Here is a 24,023-nt window from a genome sequence, read left to right as displayed (position 1 = left end):
GAACTACAGGGAAGCACTCGCTGATGCAGCCTGGCTACCTAACATTGGACAGAAGTGAATGAAGTGGTGCTACTGCTTTAACCTAATCAGTACAGAGAACACCCTTCAATAGGGAAGGGTTAGGCAAGAACCTATCACTGCTGTTTTATACCACTGCATGAGCATTGGACTGGGGACCAGACAGAACACCACTATTATCAGATTTTTTCACTTGTCAAGGAAAGGTTAGGTAGAAATATACAACAGGTGGCACAAAAGCTACAGTCAGTCCAGTTGAGTGAATACATGGGATGCTTATTGTGGACTTGTTTGGGCTTTTAGAGAAGTTACACACATACTAATTTACATTCAAGAGTTAAGTGTACTCAGATCCATGCAGCTGTAAGAGTAACATGCCATAGTTTACCTTATAAAACTAGATTATAACTTCTTAGCATCTTACCCAAAGCCGTAAGATAAAGATACTAACCCTCAGTAGCAAAGGGGCAAGTTATCCTTTATTAGCCTGCAAAAGCCTGCTCCCCCTCCCACAACAGCTGGTACATTCCCCCTCAAAGGAAAGGGGTCAAAACAGAGTAGAAATTCAACACTAACCTGATGCTCCAAGTTTGACAGAGAGACTTAGATTGTCCATATAAGACTCTGGAGCTTTCCATCACATTTGACATGTTTACTCATTGTTTGAAAGACTTGAAAATCCTCTTAAGTTACCTAATCACATCCTGTGGCAAGTTGAAGATACTTGACATTCCTCCCTTCCCTTTCCCCACCTTCGGGGCAAGCTAAGTGTAAACATGGCACCAACCCAACTACAGCAGAGCAAAGTGCCATTTAAGATCTCAAAAGAGTACCCTGTGCCCTCAGAGGTTAGCACAGCACAGGAGGTCCAGGCACTGTCCCTTCCCATCACCTAACTGGCCTGCAGGATAGAAAGCACTGGGAGAGACAGTGAAGGATGAGTTTGTTTTCTATTCCAGTGCTGGCACTTCCTCTCAGCTGCAAATCTAGAAACACATGGCAGCTCTTTTTACAAAGAAAAATAATCACTCATCCACGTAACTAGGAAAAGGCACCCCAAAACAGGCAATGGGGCAGAACATGCAAAAAGGCAGACATCTCCTTCAAATTCTTTATTTACAAGTGGCAGACAAGAAAGGAGCCAGAAAGAGTAGCCAGTCTGATGTGGCATTTAATTCTCAAGACAACTCTCAGCTTGTGTAGATTCTTCCTGAAAGCTTCCAAGAAAATTCCTTTGGACTGTTCCCACCCTGCAAATCTGTGGCAGAATATATATACTGCTGACAATCCAGCTTAGTATACTCAAAATATGAGAAGATCAAGTAGGACTGCTGTTAACATCACTCCCTTTCACAGAGAAACCACTCAGCTTCTGACAAACTCAGAGTGAAAAATATCAGATCTAAGGTATGTACCTTTGTGGGAGACCAACAGCTATAGGCTTTAGCAGATGCACCCAAGCCAACTGCTTGAAGAGGGTACAGAAGTTGCATGCCAGCTTCAGCAACTGTTTCACAATCTCAGTATTGCTCCTCCCTATCCAGCACAGGAATGTCCACCAACTTCAGTTGCAAACAGGATTGACTAGATAAACTCAGCAACACAACTGTAATCAATTATAGTGTCCATACTAAAACCAGAAGCTGAAGAGTCCAATTCAGTGCTTAATCAGAGTACAGATCTGCTGAAACAGTGGTTAAGAGCCTTAAAGGATTTCCTCACCTGCTAAACAACAACTCTGTTTCTAGACCCAAGCAGCAGCCCAGCAACTTTCTATCTTTACCTATTTCTTAGACAAGTCTACATTGTACAGAATGAAGCTGCCTCTGCTTAACCCCACAGATGGGCAGCCATGTCTGTGCAGAAGCACTACGTGGCAAGGTAACTTTAGGTACTTTAGAACCAGGAAATCCAAAGCTGCAGTAGGCATGATGGGAAAGAGATACCACACTGAGTTTGTTCAGAAGCTCTATTCTCTTCCTACTAAAGTAATCAAACCACTGAACTGAAAAAAGAAGAATCAGTCAAGTATTTTGGCAGCTATACATCCACTGTATTAGTATAGGACAAGGTATCCTTAAAAAACAGTTATTTACTTCACTGGAGAGTTACTCATGATCCTAAGCCTAGCGAAATGAAACCCTTCAATTCTTGGGACAAAGGCTTAACACACTGGAGGAGCATGACATCAGAGAACACAATCTAAAGAGAAGAGACAAGTCTTATTGCATCTTAGGCTTTTTTTTTTTTTTTACCATGTTGAAGCTATTTAGGAGTTCTGACTTAAAACACAACCTGAGCAAGTTACCAGAACATAGATTCGCCAATTCACAAGCACACTCAGATTAAACCAAGTCTTCAAAAGCCAGATGCATAACCCAATCTTTGTTCCTTCAGCACAATCTACTAACTACAACTTCCACTGCTTTTATTAGTTGCTTCCAGAGGTAATTGCTCAATTTCCAGTTCAAAGCACTTGATACTAAGCATGCAAGAAAGCCATCTTTGAGACACCTTATCAGTATGCTGCACACCAATGCATACACCTCCAAATGCCACAAACAGCCAATTAATTATGTCATTGGTCAGACAGACTATTCAAGTGGAATTAAAGCATCTAATTAACTTTCACCAACAACATACTGAAAGTTGAACTACTACATCATTATCAGAAGCCAGAGTAAATTTAAAGATCAGATTTAAAGGTGAGAGTCTTCCAAGCAGTTTTGATCTTGAAAACTCCTTAAGGCATATTCCAGTTTTCCTTCTTGATAGTAAGGAAGTACAGACAGCCAATTATGCCACCAAACACCTTTTTACCTTCTACAGCCACACAAACAGTGAACATCCCAGGTTTTACTCCTCAAAAGATCAAGAAACAGGGTTAGCACACAGTAAGCAGCATTCAAAGCAAAGCAGTTACTTTAGGAGATTAACCTAACTGTTAGGAGCTCAAACCCATAGCTGATTTCCCTATATAGACCTCCAACTGCTCCAAGTCCCCAAGCCTGTACAGTCCTCCACGGCTCTTGCACTGTAGATAGTGGTGTGCATTTTATCTACATGGTGTGAGGTTAAAGTTGTTTTGCATCAGCAGTGTGAAGTAGTTCTGCACTGCAATTCTGAAAGTCTGTCTTGACTAGCTTTGCATTTTAGTATTACAGTATCTGATTCTTTTCTTAAAACCCAGGCTCTTACAGAAGGAAATGCTGAAAATTCTGCAATGAGCTCCTCAGAGGTTTATCCCCAGCCTAAAGAGGCAAAAGTACCTCTAGATCTCACTTCTGGAATGCTTGACATTCCGTAATGTTTAAATAATTCAAGTTGCAAAATACTTCCTGAATGTTTTCCATTGTTCCTCCTCATACAGTTATAGCATAGCTGTGCCCCCAGAACACACACCTCCAGCTACCTCTTCCTGCTGAGCAAAACAGGTTGGTGTTCTAGAGCACAAGCCAGCCATTCCTTGTACAGTTAAAGCCACTAGAGGGCATTGACATTTACTCTGAAAACAGGATTACTGTGCGAGACAGTACTTGCCCTATGCTTTATAGGGAAGTCAGAGACTTTGCCACTGGCTTTCTCTACTCAAAGTCCTCTGTCCACCAAGATCACATTGCCACTTGGATGCTCATGCCTAGAACCACATGAAAGACACCATGGCTATCATAACCGCCTTAAGCTAAAGGCTCAAATCTTGCATTATGCCAGCAAATTCACCTCATCAAGCCACAAATAAGACCAACCCATATCTTCCCACCTTGGCACACCCCTGTGTACATTGGTCAAGTTTTTGCCATCTCAAATTTTTTTGGTAATTTGGAAGGCAGAAAGTATTTCTGAGCATTCTCTGCCCCATCTGCAGTAAGCAATAGTCATCTTCCTTTCTAGGCTAAGTTCAACATTGCTACATGTTCCAGACCTACTTTCCCCATTCCTGTCAAGTGCCTCGTTCACAGTTGCAGAGTGAATTCTTTAACATACTGTGTTTACATACAACCATGACAGATTTTCACTTTCACATGCTGCAAACCTAAACAAGGAGAACTGAAGGCAACTGACAATCCTGCATTCAGATTTAACAAGCAACAGATGAGCCGAGAAGCCCTGCACTCGGCTGAATCATCTCACTGTTCTATTTCAAGCTAGTACTTAAATATTTGACAATGGAGAATAAAAAGCAGCTGTCAAGAACCTTCCACAGGCTGGCCATGGGACTTAATAGCAAAGAGAATGTAGAAGTTAAAAGCCCAAATTAATAGTGTGCCCTAGCAAGGCTAGATCTAGTTCATCACACCCATACTTGATGGCTCAGAGTTTCCTTCCTCTATTTAGACAAAAGGCCTTTCGGGTATACATAGGGTCAAATCCATACACCAAAGCCTCTTGAAAATTCAGTTTCTAGTGTACTGCAGATAACTCTTCCAGGTTCTGAGGAGTCACATCATCCCCTCAAGTGCTGCTCCACATCCAGTTTGAAACCTGCTCGCCCAGGGCATGACACAGCAGTGTCCTAACGAATGAGATACAGCCACATTATTCTAGGGGTTGCATCTTGCCCTTGTACAGTTCAGTAAGTGAGAGTACAACATGATAAACTATGCAAGTTTAGAGTACCTCCAGGTCATCCACACAGCTCCATGAAGTCAGGCAATGCTTTTATCAGATCATAGGCATGCCTTCTACAGTTGTTGGCAAAGGTGGGCATCCTTAGAGTTCAAAAGTACACGCAAACAATTTGGATCTACCCACCACCACTATACCAGGTATGCAGGGAAAGCTCCCAGGCAAGCAGCAGGATAAAACTAATTATAATCCCAAGATTGGGACATACAAGTAACCCCAGATCTCTGCTAGAGAGATGCATCATCTTCTTTTAGGAGATAAGTTCTCATAGATATCCAGTAAGGATGTTTAAAGCGAGCCCAGACAACGCTAGTGTTCAATTACACCTACACTAGGTGTAGCATAGGTAGAGAGCTCAGCCAGCACAGGATAGCAAAGTGTTCCTGTGTTAAAAGCAGAGAGAATTGCTTTCAGCTGAAGTTAGTCCAGACACCATTAACTATTCTCACATTGAGCTGATCTGCCTCATTTCACATTAGCAAATAATCTACTATTGCTTTGAGCCATATACCCTATTCCAGGTGGGGGGGGAATAAGTCCTCCCTATTCCACAAGCTTTATGCAGAGCCTTAGCCTATTCTGTCTTTCAAAAGCAGTAGTAGTAGTTTGTCTTACTCTTCCTTGGAAGTAAAGTTACTCCTCATTAATTTAAGAGTGCTCTTACTCTTGGCTGGAACATCACACCAGAACACTGCAACTGAGCACAAATCTGGGTGGAATAGGGGTCTATAATTTTTTTTTAGTAGACGTTAACATTTGCTCCTATTCTCAGCTATCACAACTCACAGCAAGTACACAGAAGCTCTGCGGAGACAGCATGAAGCACTTTGCATTACAAACAGTACAAAGCAGTACAGAGCAGTGTGCCCAGGTGGCCAAGAAGGCCAACAGCATCCTGGCTTGCATCAGAAACAGTGTGGCCAGCAGGACTAGGGATGTGATCATGCCCCTGTACTCAGCTCTGGAAATACCGTGTTCAGTTTTGGGCCCCTCACTACAACACAGACATTGAGGTGCTGGAGTGTGTCCATAGAAGGGCAGTGAAGCTGGTCAAGGGTCTAGAGCACAAGTCTTATGGAGGAACAGCTGAGGGAACTGGGGCTGTTTAGCTTAGAGAAGAGGAGGCTGAGGGGAGACCTTACTGGTCTCTACAACTACCTCAAAGGGGGTTGTAGTGAGGTGGGTGCTGGCCTCCCCTCCCAAGTAACTAGCAAAAGGACAATAGGAAATAGTCTCAAGTTGCATCAGGGGAAGTTTAGATTAGCTATTAGGAAAAATTTCTTCACCAAAATAGTGGCCAGGCATTGGAACAGGCTGCCCAGAGAGGTGGTGGAGTCACCATCCCTGGAGGTGTTCAAAAATGTGGAGATGGGGTACTTCAGGACATGGTTTAGGAGACATAATGTGTTGGGTTGACAGTTGGACTTGATGATCGTGGAGGTCTTTTCGAACCTTAAGATTCTATGATTCTAAAAGGGACTTGTTACACTGAACAGAAGATAGGAACCATAAGTGTAAGTTAGCATAGCTCCCAAGTGTACTTTACAGAAGAGGAAAGCAGTGTTTTATCTTTAGAGTTTAACTCATAGCAGAGACCCAGAGCTGTAACTCCTTTTTTCATGGGGGTTATATAATGGGACAGCATTAAAGTTCATTACTAGCAGTTCCAGCCTTTGCCTGGAGCTCTTCAGTACAACTCTAGGATTTACTGCACATTGCATACCTACTCAGTCTTCATAAGTCACACTATTGCCTCTTGCTTAATGAGACCTCCTGTAATCTAAAAGCAGCTCAAATTCCAAGATATAGTGCTTCAACCAGGAGGTTAGAGCTGTGCAGCATGCCTTCAGTAGCTGTCCTTCATCCAGACATGATCATCAAAGCAAGTGACTAAATCTAGCTCCAGCCATACAACTAACAGGCAAAATTTGTCAGTCCTGCCACGGGACTGAGCTTTCTGGCTAAAGTATGGCTGTAGCTCAGAGCAGGCCAAAACAAGTTCAACACATAGCAGAGAATGAGAAAACACTCTCAGATATGGACTTGCAGACTCAAACCAACAGTATGGATGCAGCACAAATGATTGTTTATGAGTTGAAAAAACAGACTGGAAACATGAGGCTGTTACAGCTCATGACAACCGAAATAAACATGTTGTCTATTGCAAACAATCTTTGCTCAAGCAGGGGTACTTCTACAGCTAGGACAGGCCATTTTTTTCCCATAAATTGCTTTATTTTACTTAAAGCTTGTATTTTCCACAAAATCCTGCCAAAAGGCAGCAAGCAATGCAAGAAGGGAAGTACAGTTTTACTGTTATAAAATTATTACTGTTTTAAAGCATAGGGTCAGTAAATGCTTGTGAATTACTGCAGTGGCATAGCATTCGTGAGGCTTTAGGAGACAATTTGTTAGAGGCCTAAACCCTGAGATCAAAATGGTAGAGAAGTTGGCAGATTCTGGAAACTTAGAAAGGTTTGTTTCTATCCTGTTTGGAGACTGTGACCACAATTACTTACTTCTTGCTGTCCAGCAAAAGACAGAATTTAAAGACTACTATGAGAAAAATGTTTTAGCCTCAAGAAAATTAAAAAACCTTAGAGAAGTCACATTTTCATCTTTGACAGACAGGATATTTAAGTAGATAGCCTAAGTATTTGGTCAATAGCTTTTCTCTGAAGCTGCATTCTGTTCAAATATTTCATATTCCTTTCTACTATCAAGCACAGAGCACTAGCACTGTTACACGTCAAGTTTCAGCACCTGTAGCTTGAACTCTAAGAAAATTGCTCACAAATTAAAACTAGTGCAAAGTTTTATCATGATCCTATACCTCAGTGGATAGAACTGACATAACATAACTTTTGCTGATAAGGCCCAAAAAATACTTTCATTGGGGATTCAAAGCACAGGGGCTTGTCCACGCCCAAGGATGCCAAACACTAGATCCAGATGTTATATAGATACTCCTAGAGGTTTCCCAAGTTGAAGTTTGTCAAGAGTTACAATATTTGGCACTCCTCTTTCAGAATTATTCAGTACCAGTACTACTAATAGCACTTCTTCCCACTGCTAACTGTGTGATCTCTTCCCTTTCCAAGGGGGGGAAGATGAAAAGCCAATGCCTAGGTTTGGCTGTGACAACCTTGTAGTGCCATGCCAAGATTCTTAGAGGCTCCTCACAGAGCCAGAACTTCCAGAATTTAATAGCATCTAGGTGCTTGAATGCCTGCGGGATTCAGCACTCATCACCCACTCAACTCACTGCCAGAGAACTTGCATCAGTACCCCATGAACTGAAACATCATTAGTGTTTGGAAGCTAGAATCTTAAAGAACTTCTCAAGCAAGGTGGGTGATCAGAATTTCCCCTCCCTTACTATTGAAGTCACATACATGCCTGCAAAGCAGCTGTTCACAATCAGTACAGAGCTGCAGTACCCTGGAAGCAGAGGCACTCATATGGAAAAGAGTAGCACAATCGATACTCAAATCTACATTCATATGAGAACAGAGCCTGAAAGTACTCAATCAATTTGAGCCTACATCTTAAATAAAAAAGACTGACAGTAGCATATATATGTTAGACTACATCTTCTCTGAGTTTGTTTAGGTGCACTGGCACCTTTCACAGCAAAAGCTATATGCAATCCCTGTAAAACATCCACACTTCCTTGAAAAGGATTGAAGCAGTTGACTTCAGGGCACAACCAGCTTGACTGACATGTAAACCCCATGTTGATGGTACTTCCAGAAGCACAGGCACATCCACTGTGACTCTACTGGAGGCTTTCCAGGCCAAGGCAGCATTGCTTCTTCAGCCTGTAGACTAACAATATAGAACTTGGTCTAACCATCTGTGTTGGGTTTACATGGCAAGGTTTTGGCTGCAGCGTGGTACTGAGGTGGCCTCCGTGAGAAGTCAGGAGCTGCCCTGTGGTGGACACAGCTGATTCCACAACACACCCACTGTAGAACAAAGGTGACCTAATCAGCCAAGTTGGCAGCACCTCTGAAAACATTCTTAAAAGACAAAATGTCAGACAGCAGGAAAGAAGTGTGAGAAACAACAGTGTAAGAGAAGGAGTTGCTCCAGATGCCAAAGCAGATATTCCTCTACAGCCCGTAGAAGAGACCATGGTGGAACAGGGATTACCCTGCAGCCCATGGAAAGGATGCCATGTCAGAGCAGTCGGACATTTCCTGAAGGACACTGCAGCTCAGAGAGCCCATGATGAAGCAGATTTTTTCCAAAAGGCTGCAGCCCATGGCAAAGACCCATGCTGGAGCAGAAGAAGTAGTAAAGAGGGGTCTGGCAGCTGGGCAAGGTCAACCAACCACACCAGCAAGGAGAAAAGCAGAAACTTTTCTATCTTACAGATTGTAGGCACCATCCTCACACTTCATCTGAGAGCTGCCCATGCCATTTGGTCCTGTGAATAACTTAGTTGTCATTAGAGGTGACTGTAGCATAAATGAGACCTAAGAAATACAGGGATAGTTTGAAATCTAGAAAGGAAGCTTTCCCTGGCATAAATGAATAAACAAGCAAATAAATCAACCAAGGGAAGGAATGGGGAATTAAGCAAATGCAAATGATTAATTACAGTTCTGTTTAATCTTGTCATGTTGACTGACACCAAGTCAAGGGTTCTGAGCTTTCCCTCTTTCCAGGAGAACTGTTGACCTTTCAAACTGATAAAGAAACATCTGCCTTTTGTTTTTCTTTTCTAACCTAAGAGCTTATATTGCTATTACTAGAGTGGATTCCAAGCTTCAATTAAAACAGACACTTGCCAGTTATTCATTCAGCCCTCCACAATTGCCTTTTTAGTAGCTTGTAGTGTTTGTTGAATCACTGCCGTTTCAGTTTTAAAGTGGGATGACTTTGTAAACTTACTCAATTTCCACACAGACTTCCCCCAATGGGGAAATCACACTTAAAGGGAAGCTTCCTGCAAAGTCAAACTCACTGAAAACAGTAGGTCCAGCTAAAACTGTATGCAGAGGCTGCTCAGCTTGAACAGCACTAGATTTAACATGGATGTTGCCATATAATACATCTAGAGATATTCTCAAGAGCCAGCCATGCATTCCAACCATCATCAAGTGATAACAAGATGACACTGGGTACCAGCAGCTTCATCCCCAGAAAATACCTAAGGGAGAAGCATGCCTTCCTGGTACTTTCCCTTCACTTCAGAGATCTGAAGCTCCAAGACAAGTGCTCAAGATGAGTAAGAAGCCAGACAGCAGCTTCACAAGTTTCAAAGAGTTGATATTGCAACCCAGCAACTACTTTATCACCAAATATAAGGACAGAGCTGGAGAATGAGGAAGAAAGTACTCCCTACTCTTTGGGAAAGAAATTCTTCCTCAAACCCTATCCCCCGCCTATTTTAAGAGGTTTCCTCTATTCAGAGCCATCAAATCCTGATTGCAATTTAGTACAGGTTATTAACTAAGCAAGCTTCATCAGCATCAGCATTTATAAATGCTTTCTTCAGTATCTTGTTGAATCCAGCAGTAAGTTCGTTCAGATGCTTTGTATAAACAGCGCCAAGCACTGGTGTCAATCACTTCACAGCAAAACAGATACCAAGAGAGAACCTTGTATTTTTACATTCAGCATCTGCTGGTGAAACAAAAGCCACTAGCAAGTCCCACTAAAGCAATTTTAGATAAGTATGGTTCTGCCCATCTGAACACTGGCATGATATTTAACAAGATTATCTCCTCTCACTTGATCCTAATTGATTGCCTTAGGAAATGCATGGATATACATGGACATTACTCTGCCATACAGTGAAGAGTTGACACACTTGGCTTAGGTTGTTTGTGGTAATCTCTAGGTTTGCTTTTTAATAAATACTAACCAGAGTCAAGCCAAAGATAGCACCTTTTTTGTCCTCTTAATGTGAGGTGACCTCATCACATCTATCATCACCCTTCTGGCACTTCCTGAATATAAGTGCTTGTATCCTCCATGGTGTCATGGAAGGTGAAGACAAGGAAAGAGAAGTCATCTTTAGCTTTTGCTCTGACAAGCTGCACTGAAAGGTTGGTTAAACTTCTCAGGTGTAGAGATGTATTAAAGCTGATCAAACTAAAGGACAGTATGCAAGGTGGAAAAAGTATGTGCAGTTTAACTTGATTTACTTGCACCAGTGAGTTCCAAAGAAAAGTGTGAATTCCTGAAGTTGGACTCATCTTTGCCAGAAAGGCAGCTTCAGCAAAGGTTCAGAACTGTTCTCCCATTCTCCTTGTCCTGCCTGAAGAGAGGCACACACAGACTACACATCTTGGAGGGTGAGGAGAAGAGTTTGACAAGTGTCTGGACATAAGGAAGAAGATAGTCAGAAGCTTTTCATCTATAGGTATTCTTGAAGTGATACGATCAGTGAGCAGTTATAGCACAGGCAACCCAATTAGGGTCAGATTTCTTATTACAAGCAATAATGAGCTAAAAGCTGCATGGGACACCTGAGAAGGTATTAAGTTTAACAGGAAGAACAGTTACTGTGATAAGATACCTACCTTGTTTCTAACATAGGAAAAGATATACCTTTGGAAGTCAATATTCTTTGCTACAGAGGAAAAAACCTGCTGACAGCTGAAGTTAGACTTTGTATTTGGGATTGTCATACACTCAACAGCACAAGTGTTGCTTGTTGTTTTTAAAGTTTCAACTAAAAAATTAAATCTTTCTCTTTGCAAATTGCATGTGATTTTCTTACTGAACTCTTCCATCGATTCTGGGGCTCCTGGCCAAGGGGGGGGGGGGGGGCAGCAGACACTGAAGTCCCTGGGTTATGTGAAACAATTGTGGAAGCTTTTTTTAGTTTGTCTTCATGCCAGCAGAACTAGAAGCAAGTCTTGCAGCCTTTTAGGTAAATTCTTAGAGATCCAACAGGAAACTTAAACTTACTTTACTTCTGACACTCACCAGCTATTCAAGCTAGATGAGAGTCAAATCTTTGGGCTCAAAAGATACTTGTCTCATTACTGGGTCAATTCCAGATATGTTGAAGCGCAGGTTTTAAGAATGCTCAAATTTACTCAAGTATGGCAGATTTTTCTTCCCACTCAGTTCCATTTTCAGCACCACAAAACCCTAGCATTCTAGAAAACATATTCAGTTTTTCTGAAGTTAACTCCACAGGCAAAACTCAACTTGGAATTAGGGACTGATTTTTTTTTTTTCCACTACTTTCATGCAAGAACCACAGATGAACCAGGATAGTTTCATCATTCCAGGATAAGAGCTAACATAGCTACACATTATAGCTGTTTATGCACTGACAGGTTTTACAAAACAGAGCAGACCAGTTAAGGTGCTTTGTCCTATGGGTGCTTTTACATCCAGAGTGGAAATCTACAAACTATACACTGCAGTATGTTGATGAGCAACAGCTAGCTTTGGTTTCAATACTGCTGCCAAAGTGCCTCAGGTAAAGAAGCATTTTTTTGTGGTAGAAAAAGCTCAACTTCCTTTTGTTCCCAATCCAGCTAATTTGGCACTTTAAGTATCTATCATTCACAATAAAAATCCTGGAATTTAATGGAAGTAAATTCTCATTTAGTTGTCAATGAGACTAAAACAAGAAAAGCATCAGCAGCCCTAGTTCCACACTGATTGCTTCCCACTCCCCATCCTATTTACCCTCAAGAGACACCTATACTAGTGACAACATGGCAAAAAGTTTAACTTGACTAGTTATTTAAATCTCCAGCCACCACCTTAAATGTAATCCTGATTTTCAGAGTGTGTATAACTGATAAGCTGTGAAGTTCAGAAGAGTTCTTGCAGTTAAACAACTCTACAAGTTTTAAGAAGGGTAGTAGCTTAGGTGACATCTCAAGTCCAGCAGAATAAAATTTTCTGCCACCACACTTGTTACTTCAGGGGAAGTGAGGAGAGGACAAAAATGGCAGCCTTGGAAAACTTATATGATCAATAGCTACAGTTAGAAATTGCATCTACTACTCCTTCTACTCTTAGTTTAAGCTTGAACTGTGAAGTCAATGCAGGACCAGTTACTGCAACAGAGAGCATCCTGCCTCAATGCAGCAGAACATCGCTGGCTCTACAGAGCACCTAACAAGCTAAAGCCTATAGAGGACAGCTTTGACTTTCAATCCTGCACCTAAAGGTACAATTCCTGCTCCTAAAAAATACTGGCTGCACCTGTGTAATAGTAAAGAAGGAAAGATAGCCCATAGACACTGACAAAGACAGAGGAACACTGGTATAACTCCAATAAAAGTTCCAAAGCAAATTCCTTCAATGTTTACCCCCTTATGGAGCTACTCATTAGGTAGCATGGCCACCAGCCACCACTGAAATACCTTGTTTCACCATTAGGTATTACCTATTTGTATAGGCAGTAGCCATTTTGCCACCACTTCAGATTTTACCTATAAAGCTGCAGGACAGCATCTCTAGAATAACCTGAGACTTTTAGGTGCAGCAGCCAGAAGCACCATTCTCTTACAGTCAAGAAGAAAACCTATGGACTTGTACACAGCTGCAGGCACTAAAGATATCCTATCCAATGGCAACTGCTTTCAGAGTTTAAGTTAAAGCTCTAGCAGGATAGATCTCTGCATCTAGCATCATTTTCAGGAATATTTCACATGCATTGCATCTAATTGAGGGCAAATAGCACCAACAGCAGCAGCTCTCATAATCCAACTGGCTACAGTTTACTACAACAGCAGGAAGATAGGGCAGCAGGGCTGTATTACTGCCTTACACCAGACCCTTACCTGACAGAACTCCAAAGCCTTGGAGGTAGATATTGGTATCATTTTTAAGTTAGAAGGGTGGAGCAAGTTTTTCTAGACTTACATATTCTTAGATTAAGACACAGAAAGGGAAACAAGTGAAGTTAATCTCTAGAACTGTGCAGCAAAAAAAGCAGTGTTCATTGCATGAACAGCCCTGTACATTTTATACATGTCAGTCTTTTATGGACTTCTACCTTAGAAATATTTTGCTTTCACTAAGCCTCAGAAACATACACATTAAAACTCACCTTTCCCTTACAAGTTTGGAGCAGATTATCCTCTAGTGTTCCAGATACATACACATTTTTAAAAGCTACTTTTGTACACAGCTTATCTACTTTTGCAACACTTGCCTGCTCACTTAAGAGCAGAGGAATAAGCCAGATGCAAAACTCCAGACAGAAGCCAAGAGTTACTACAATTCTGTATGATAACTAGACCAAATCAGAAGTAGCTACTTGGCTCAGACAGAAACCCCTTTATCTGGCCAGTATCCACAAACTCCAACTCATTTAATATCCTCCACTTAGAAATTACACCCAAGAGCTTCTGGCTTTTTAGTTCTTAACTTGCACCTCATTCCACCAAGTATTTGTTTAAGCCTAAGTGTAGCCTGCATGTAAATCTGCTTCAAAGAAATGGGAAGGGAAATGGTTTGATGTACCAGCTAGAGTAGGCTCTTTAATCTTCACACTACTCAAGGGAGTCTATGCTGCAACAAAAGATTATCATCCTAGCTGCTTCTGACTGGTGTGCCTGGCACACACAGAAGCAAGATCCAGAGATAGTGTACATCTGGACATCTTTCCTAGGCATGTGTCCGTGTTGTACATTAAAGGATAACAATACCTTTACCAGGTGTTTTCACCTGAGGATGCTTCCTTATCTATTTGATTCCTGGTTCACTCCTCTATACCAGAGTTAGCCACACTGCTGCTTCTGCAGCCCAAGGAGCAGCCATGAATTCAGCTTCATGGTGACCACAGAACATAGATAGTTACCTTTACATTAAGACTGTATTGGATTGTTTTAATTTGTTGGAGTCTCAAACCCTAAAGTATTAGAATTACAACTGAAGGATCAGATGATCTAATATTTCAGGTTCTCCATATAACCAAAGAAAAAGTTCTTAACCCAGTATTCCAGAGCTCCACAAGAGTATAGAACAAGCACTACTCCATGCATCACAAGAAGCCTAAGTTAGTGGACTGTCCTCATCAGAAGGCAGAGTAAGGCTTCCACATGCAATTTAAGTGCTTGATCTCAGTCATGGAACAGGGAAGAGAACAGGGATGGACAACATTTTCCACATTCCTTCTAGTCTGTGACCCAGCTAATGGTAACAGAAGACTGGTAGCCAAGAGAAACTCGAAAACAGAATCTGCCCACTAAGTGTTTGGAACCTCTCCTTCCTATTTGAGGACCAGTACTTCCCTCTGGATATGATTCCAACTATCATTAACTAGACCAGTGGCCAAGAAAAACCTCAGAAAAGCAAGTCATTCAATCTGTCCTACTTTCCCCATCTTCCTTATACCTATACACGTTCCCTTCTACTTCCTATGATTCTTTCTATCAGAAGCTCACCCATGAAAAAGCCCACAACCTTTACCACCCCCTCAACTCCAGCTTTAATCAAATGTCTTAGTGGCACAGAACAGCACACATCTTCCACTCTAAAAAGGGGTAAAATTACATTCGTTCACTTTACCATAGGACTCAGAATAGGGAAAATTTGTTAGGCCAATACTCTTCCAGCAGTGGATCAAATTTAACTTTAGACTGACAAGGGCTGCCGTGTAGCCTACTGAACCAGTCTCAATAGATTCAGTCTATGCCCTGCACAGAAAGAATGCTGCATGCAGACAGTCTGCTTCTTTCCCCTTAGCCACTCTGAGTCAAGGCAACCCAGTTTACACAACCATGGCACGTGGTCTGGATCCATACTCAAGTACCAAGCAGTGCGGTACTCTGCGGCACTTATCCACATACTACTGTTGTACTTACGTTCATTCATGTTCTTCATCCATAGGCAGTAGTTGCTCCTTAGGAACTCCAGCTCCAGCCCAGGAGAGGAATCTGGGGTGCCTATAGCAGAGCAAGTTATCTGCCTACACCCACCAGTTTCTGTATGGTTTCCTCCACCTGCATGGAAGAGTCTGCCAGCAGCACTGGTGGGTTGCTTGTCTGAGCTTTGCTGCCAGACTCTACTTGACAAAACCCCAAGCCAACCTTTAATGATGCAGCCTCTGTTCCTATAGTAACTCATGTGATTTTTTTTCCCCCCATCTCTAGGCACAGGTGCTTCCCCTCAAGGTCTAAGTTTGCTCTCATTTCACACCCACCACTCACTTTCCCCACTGCATAGCTACGTGTCACTCCAAGTGAGAACACCTGCCAGTGGGCCCTCAAAAGCAGCTGGCTCAGCCACAAGCCAAAGGGAGGGAAAAATGCACAAACCCAACACACAGGCATGTCCTCCCAAGCAGGTTACAGCTGGGAGACTGCCAGGGAAGAGTTTGACAGTGCAGGCAGCTGGAAGCTTATGGAGGGCTTCTAGGTCACTGCTCAGAGGACAGAAGCACAAATGCTCCAGAGAAGCCAGCACAAGGAACATCTGGCAGGACAGGTTTCCACTATGGCTGTTACTCCAGGCTGGCACCTTAGCATCATCCAGTCAGGCCCAGGCCAGCTTTAAGGCTACCTTGGAAGGTTCACACAGACTGAATGAATCCCTTCATAAGCCAAAGACTCTGTGCTCCATCATCCCTCCCCACACCATAGGGACTGCGCTTCCAGCACGTAGGCCTTTTACTTAGATAGCACAGACTTCCCTCAGAGCAATTCTTGTAGGGGAGCATAACAACCATATTTGTCTCCTCAATTCTGTAAGGAATAGCACTTTGAGTGGGCAGGCCCACTATACACAGCAATGTTTTCCTCACCAAACAAGCAGATGATTTTTCTAATGTTCATGAAGATCACTATCTACAGTGTTACTGCAGCATCCCACAGGAATCTAAGCTGCATCAGGAGGCCACTGTGATAAGGAGAAAAACCATCCAGGACAGGAGACATGAGCCCAATTTCAAGGTAAGGCCTCATCCTGAGGGAGATGGCTGCTCTCAGGCCACAGGGCTGCCGATAGCCTACACGAGGTCACATACAAAGAGCTCCTTTGTATGGTGGGTGGTTGTTTTCACAGCCCTGAGTGTAAGCTTTACATTATGGTGCTACTAGCTACGCTTTACTGCTGTTACTCTCCTGTAGCTACAATGCCTCCAAAAAAAAAAAAAAGAGGGCTGAGTTGCATTCTCAGTCATCACCAGAAGGGTTTCTGTGCCAGAGTACTCCCTCCTCATACCTACAGGCAGTAAAGCCACCACACACAGAAAGCTTCACAGGGCTCATATGTAAGCTGCTGAACAGAAGCCTGAACTGCCCATCTGAGCTCGTCAGAAGAGGGAGACAGTTACATATCACATCCATCACATGCTGGTAGTTACTCTGTGTAAGCAAACATCTCACACTGACCTCACACCTTACCCAGAAAGCTCCAGCACAAAAGTGATTTACCCACAGCAATGGCAGCCTTCAGTGTTGAATCAAGCACTTGAGAAAGTGAAGAGCTTCTCTCCAACGTGCACAGGAAGCTTAGAGTCCTACCAACACAACAACAGCAGTTAAGCTTGTAACACGACAAAAAAGTAGGCTTCATAGTTTAAGTTGCAAGTTATAACATTTGCTTCTCTGCCAGAGCTTCACTTGATCATGAAGCATTAAGCCACCACCACTGCCCACCATGCTTGGCTCAAGGTCTGCTGTGCCACAAAGCCCCTGGATGTTGCATCAGCACCAGAGATCTTGTGGCAGCTGCTGGGGGGCTCTGGCAAGAAGCCATCATGCTGTCACACAGGAGGTTAAGTGTGACAGTCACTGCAGCAGCCTTCAGGGATTCACTTCAGTTTCACCTGTATTGCCTCACTGTTTAGCTTTTAATGTGAGCATAAAGTTTATTGTGTAACACTTAGCTGCACTGTCAGACATGCCAGCCCCAGAAGAACTGGGGATTCAGCAGCCAAGTAGGAGACAAATGGGGTTTTGTTTGTTTGGGGTTTTTTTTGACATAGTAATGTCGCAATTAGTTTGAGATTGCAGGATAAGAACATCTAAGATATTTAAACAGCAGTATTAATATTTCAGAGCTACTATACCACTGAAATGAGGTTTACAGTCATCTTACCAATTGCTTCAGGCCATCTGGAAATGAAAGAAGCCAAGACAGCATCTGCTTTGCACTGATGGCAGTGAAGATTATCTTAGCACATAACTAGTTCTAGAAATTTGCAAACTAGTCCAAGAGGTTGTCATTGCAGGTGTTCCACCAGCTACAGAGCTTGCTGCCACCACCAGCAGAAATACATGAGCAGTTTCTTTCTCTATATCAAGTCTTTCGGTGGCCAGAAATCTTTCATTAGCAGCAGAGGTTATTAACATGAGCAAAATTCTCATAGCCAACTCAGAAGCTCAGACAGTTAAAACACCAACTCTAAGACCATACAGAGCAAGTCAGATCCTACAGTATTCTCCCATTTAGAACAGGGCCTGCTGTTCCAAAAATGTTTCCACACTTTTCTACACAAGAATTAATCCTGTTCAACACAGTTGCATAATGTATAAAAAGCTAGATCAGTTTCTTTGGTACATATTAAGGAATTCAGCTGTTTAACATTAAAGGTCTAAATAGGAACAAGGAAAGGGAAAAATAATTATTATACCTCTATATACAATTAGAGCTTCCACTTAAGCAAGAACATTTCTCACTCAACCAAAACAGAGTATCTGTAACCAAAAAGTATATGCCATAAAAATAACAAATCTGTCCTGCCAGGGGATGTTTTTCTAAAGATTTACCTTTGGGTACTTATTCCTTCGTTAAAGTGAGTCTCTCCAACAGTAAGGAAATCTAAAACATTAAAGTGCTTCAGTTGTTACTTATCAGTGTAGACCTTTTCAATGCAGAGTGATGATCAAGCTCCAGCCAAGAAACAAAATTCAGTGAAACAGGTTTTCAGCGACTCTTCTGTTCTAGATCTCCTTCATATGGAACCCTTTGCTTTTTATTTTTATCATATGTCCTTTTCTAATTTCTTCTCACCATGAAGAACACAGTAATTTTAGTAGAGCATGTGTAAAGACACCTGCTTTGTGGAACTCTCCCAGTGGGGCTGCAGTGAGAACACGCAGCAGAACATAGGCTCCTGGGCAGAAACTGTGACACTGCTTGCTCCTCCAGAGGGCTCCTGCAGCTTTGCCATTCCTTTTCAGCACTTTTCAATCAAGGTTCTTGTCTGAGGTTCTAACTAGTAGCCAGCTGCAGCAGGGAATTCCCATTGCTCTGTGGCACTCCAATTGATGCATTGGAATCTGTGGGTATCCTCATAGTTTTACTATCTACTTCCTCTTACAACAGCACTGAACCATCTCCATCTCCAACCAGCATGCCTCTGAAGGAAGGATATGGTGTGTTTGCATGCATGAAACTAGGAAGAAAGTTAGTGACTGCCCTACCCTTCCATTCCTTAGTCCTCTGCAGTCACTGGGGAGGGGTTCAGATGCCCAACCTTCCAGAAATCCAAGCCCATTCCTAGGACAGCTTTTGACTGCTGCGGTCATGTTCTGTTCCTTCTGCAAGCACCTACCATTTTCCTGTGCTAGTATTTGTCATTACTGCCACCAACAGTTCTCTGCTGTAAATGGAGCAAGTTCACAATGGTCAAGGCATTACACTCAAAAAGCAGGTGGGCTACGCTTCTGAACTAGGAAGACAAAGGTCACAATTTGTTGTCCAGATGGGGAAAAACAGGGCTTAGTGACACAATCTATTTAATCTACTCTGAAGGAGTACTGCTCAAATGCACCACACAGTAGGAGATGGAAGAGCCAGTCCAGTCAAGCTCCCAGTCTATCACTTTGGGGTCAAGGATGGGAAACAGCACAACCTGACTTGTCACACAACTGCAGATCTCATGCCAGCAGAGAAAGAGGAACACAGGAAGAGAATATGAATAGAAAGTAAAGTCCAATTATCTTTTTCCAGAAGGCAACATCCTTGAGACAGACATTTTCCAAGTATAGTCAGTTGACAGCTTCCACAGTGCTCTTTAGACCTACAAGAGTAGAAGAGATCAAGCAATTGCCTAGTACAGCAGAAGCTTTTTAGAGTCTGTCAAGTGAGGAAACAAGTCACACAGCAGCCTTGAGCTTCCAAGTTATTTCTAGGACACCCAATATATTAGACTTACTATGGGGCTTCACTTGGGACAGTTGTTATTAACTGTCAGTGGGTCACAGCATATGTACAAAAGCCAGATATTTCCTACAGGTCACTGACACTTCCCAAGTCTAATGGATTCATGTCACTGCTCATAGTTTTACTATAACAGAAAACAGCAAGCAACATCTTGTTGCACAAACAGCATCTTTTGAGAGCCATAAGTACCTCAGCAGGCCAGTAGATACTATGTGCACTTGTAATTTACCTTGGTATTCAAATAATCATCTTCAACTAACTCACTCCATCGAAAAGTTTGATCCCTTATTGGCACAAGAGATGTAAATATACCTATTTCTCTTCAATACCCTTAGTTTTTCATCATTTTCTGCAAACAGTAGCAATCCATACTCCTCTGTCTATGTATTCAGTGACAGTGCTGGCTGCCTAGCAGCGACACTACAGTAGTAAGAGAGAAACAAGGTGAAAGATCAAGAACTTGCTTCAAGCATTACTGATGCTCATGTAAACTGAGTAGGATTAAGAACTGCTTTAAAAGCATTTCAGTTTGCAAATATTGTAGTTCTTGTGCTTACCACAAGTGAAAGGGTAAATATGACACCTAGCAATCAAACATGTACCGGATCAGACCCCAGAAGCACAACACTGACCCCCCCCCCCCCCCCCATCCAGGGAGGGTTCCTGACAGATATACACTCTTGATCACAAGGTAACATGAGAAACACTGGTATAACCTGGTAATCATGACTAAAAAATGAATAGTAAAGAATTTTCTTGTGTACATTGGAATATGAAGTATAGCATCTTTATACTAACAATAACTTTACTAGCAATGTCTAATCACTAGAAGAGATGAAGCTCAGGGGCTTATATTGATCAACATGGTTGCAAATGAGTATACCAAACTCTGCATCTTCACATTCACTTATGCATGACACTTAGAAGGCTGAGAAGACAAGCTTCATGAATTAAACATCCTGGATGTTCACAGCATTCTATTTGAGAGTTCGTAAGTTAAAACTTTAAGAAGTTAAAACTATAAACATCTTTCTACAGAACTGTAGACACTGGTGCTCACAGCTGATGTTCTTCCCTAGTCATGAAGGGAAAACCAGCAAAGTCAGTTCATTCCAAGCAAAAAGTAAATCAGTAGTCCTTTGTATTTGGTTTTCCACTCTCCTGAAGTAGCTCCCTTTCCAAAGATGACACAGCATAGAGAGCTATTAATCTGCCTTGTAAAGTACAGTATATAAAAATGGCATATATGGAAACTGTTTGATAGACAGGCTTATTGGCAGAGCATAATTGCACATCAGCATTTATTTTCTTCTGTTTCAATTGCTCTTCATTAAAGCATTTAGATACCAGTGCTGAAGGACCCTAGTCATCCAGCCAGACTCTTACTTATCACCTCAAAGCTCCTATTTGGCACCACTCCAATTTTGAGTATCAGGTAATACAGATATATGCATATGCACCCCTACGTTTCCCCATCCTTTAAAACAAGTCTCCAAGACTTCATGGCACACCCTAGTTCTGATCTGCCACACACTAACAGTTGCTGTTACACATCTGGCCATAAGAAAGGCTACACAGCACAGCTGAACACAAGGACACCAGTGCAGCCAGTACACTTTCCATAGCTCTGAGAAGCATTTAATAGCCATCATGGTCAAACAGTACTTCTATTAAAAAAACTAGAACACTGCACTAAAGTCCCTTATTGCTATATTTCAGCTGAGCAGGGACTGCAAAGACTCCTGGTCTTACCTAACCATGGTGTAAGTTAATTAGGTACTACTTTTCATAGCATTTCAGACTGATGGGTCAAGAATGCACGTGGTCAATACATCCAACACGCCCGCAGAGAGATCAAGATTTTCCACTTACCCAAAGCTGTGCTTTTATTGCAGCATTGGCTGAAGAACAGCTACTGTTTCGCAGCTTTGTAAATGAAAGCTCTCATGCTACTCCAGAGTGGTGCTGCAGTGGTAACATTAGCTCACTGGGAGGACCATATTTAGAAAAGATGTTGGGTTCTACCCCAGAGCAATGTAATAGTTTGGTAAGTGAAATTAACAGCCCCAGCAAGAGTCAAACATTGTCAGATTAAAAAAACAGAGCTAGACTCCTACAGGGAGAAGTCTGGGCTGAAGGCATCTAGCTTTATTGCAGGGATTCATTTAATCCCTACTTGGGAAACATAAAAAAAGAAAAGTCCTAAAGCTATGTGCTCAGAACAGGGGCTACATTAAACACAAGATGAGCAATATAAAAATACAGCCTGCCAACCTCCCCCCACCCCTTTTTTTCTGCAATAAATACCAACAAGTTAATATCGATGTGTATACTTCGCGCATTCTCAGCCGGTACCCGGCTTTTAATGAGCGGGGAGGCCCTTGCGAGGGTCTGCGCCCGCGGGGAGCTGGGCCGGGAGGAGCGGCGGGGCCGGGGGGGGAACCGGGGCTCCCCAGCAGCGAGCGCCGGGGCTTCACCTGCGGCGCTGACACGGCGCGGGGGCGGCGGGCCGGGGACAGGGCAACCTGCTGCGGCGGGGCGGGCGGGAGAAGGGAAGCCCCGCCGCCGGGGCGACGGCTCACTTACCCGGGGTCCCGTGGCTCGGTGGCCGCGACCTTGAGGCAGATGCATCAGCAGCAGCACCACCAGCAGGAACAGACGAGCCCCCGCGCTGCGCCAGGCCCGCGGCACCATCGTCCCTCGCGGGGGCAGCGGCGGGGCGGTGGGGCTCTGCAGCCACCGGAGGCAGCTCTCCCGGGCAGCCGTCTCTGAGCCCAGCAGCAGCGTGCCCGTTGGCGGCCGGTGACCCGGAGCCGCTCTGCCTCCTCCCTCGGCGGCAGGTTACGCGCCTCGGCCATGGGGATGCCCGTTATAAAGCCGCTGGGGGGCGGGGCCGGGCGACACTGACTGTGGCGCGGACCTATCGCAGCGCGGCTGCCGCCGGCTGCAGCCAATGGCGGGTCGGCAGGGTCCTCCTCCCCGCCGCCGCTCCCGGGCGTGAGGCGGCCGGCGCAGGTTGGCCCCGGGCGGCGCGGTGCTGCCGGCGGTCCGGCGAGGGGCGTGCACCTTCCACGCGCCGGCGGCACCTGGGGCGGCCGCCGCGCCCTCAGCGGCGGGCGGGGTGCGCGGGTGGCCGGCAGCCCCGGCGGGGGGGGGCGGGAGGCGACCAGCCCAGCCAGCGCGGCTGGCACTCGCCCCGTCCGCCCGCCCAAAAGCCCTGCTGGGCATCCCCGACCCCAACCCCGCGGCGGTGGCAGTGACAGCTGAGCCGTGCGGTCGGGTCGGGCCAACGAGCAAATGAATTTGGCGTAGGAAATTACCTCATGATCCGCATACTGCTTTCCTTTGGTTCGGCACTCTCGGGCCGAGGCTGCTGTAGAAACAAGTTCGCGCGTCAGGGAACGTAGGTCCTGTTGTCACCTCCGTGCCAGGGCTCAAAGCATGGCTGACCCACAACCACGGGGGCTACCCGTCCCTGGAGATCTTCCCCTGCTTTCCCAAGTGCAAACGCAGCCCCACAGCTCATTGCTCTGCATCGCCCAGCAAAGCCTGGAGGCCTTGTGGGGGTGATGTGTGTGGGGGCTTTTGTAATAATACCTTGCACCTGGAAAACCATCCCAAGATCGAGTTTGATATCTCTTGAGACAACAAGCCCTACAATCCCAAGATCAAGTTTGACATCTCTTAAGACAGCAATCCCTGCTAGGCTACGTGTGGATCCCAGTATGTCCAAGCGTACATAACCGGGCACTCGATAATGGGAAGCTTGGGTAGAAAGTGAGTGTTGCATCACACAGCAGGCAGGTGTGTGGAGCTGTGGAGCAGGAGCAGAGCAGGGGGTGAATGGAGGTGCGTCTGCCAGCCGGGTCCAGCCTCTGCAGGCACGTCTGTCGGATTAGAAGCTAAAGAGGGAGCAGTGCTGTGGCAGTGTAATGGCAGGAAGGTGTAGACCCTGAGCAATGGAGACGGAGAGCAATGCCAAGCCTCTGCCTACCTGCTGACTGAGTGACGGAAGTATCTTGTGAACTTGCATTTACACCGAGTCCTTCATTTTTAAATTACAAGCATGAGTTTGATGGCAGGCATGACAGGGCAGAGGCCCAACATGTTGCAAAATAATATGCATGGGGGGTCATAGCTGTGCACGTAATAGTGATAATAACATTTTTGTGGGACTGTTGTGCGGTGCTCTTATGGAAACACACAAGACATGCAATTTCTTCATGCAATGTATTTAACTTTCTTTACTCAGTGACCTTACAAGAGGCAATACTCAC

The 24,023-nt window shown here is 44.0% G+C and overlaps 1 protein-coding gene across 8 annotated transcripts in view; it reads right to left on the bottom strand.

The window, feature by feature from the left end:
• Positions 1-22,614, bottom strand: part of SMOC1 (SPARC related modular calcium binding 1) — a 137,675-nt gene extending 115,061 nt beyond the window's left edge. For 6 of the 8 annotated variants that reach the window (XM_075754230.1, XM_075754231.1, XM_075754233.1 and 3 more), the window contains exon 1: positions 22,333-22,601. In XM_075754230.1, coding sequence (XP_075610345.1) covers positions 22,333-22,440 — 108 coding nt within the window. In that variant the 5' untranslated portion in view covers positions 22,441-22,601. Of the gene's footprint in view, positions 1-594; positions 681-22,332 lie in introns of those variants that run through there. The other 2 variants (XM_075754232.1, XM_075754236.1) reach the window with 2 other exon arrangements.
• Between the last annotated feature and the right edge of the window lie 1,409 nt (positions 22,615-24,023).

The sequence above is a fragment of the Balearica regulorum genome, chromosome 5, assembly GCF_011004875.1.
Source record: "Balearica regulorum gibbericeps isolate bBalReg1 chromosome 5, bBalReg1.pri, whole genome shotgun sequence".
In the NCBI taxonomy this organism is placed as follows: Eukaryota; Metazoa; Chordata; class Aves; order Gruiformes; family Gruidae; genus Balearica; species Balearica regulorum.
Note: the sequence above shows the minus strand (reverse complement) of the source record. Positions and strands in the feature narration are given on the sequence as shown.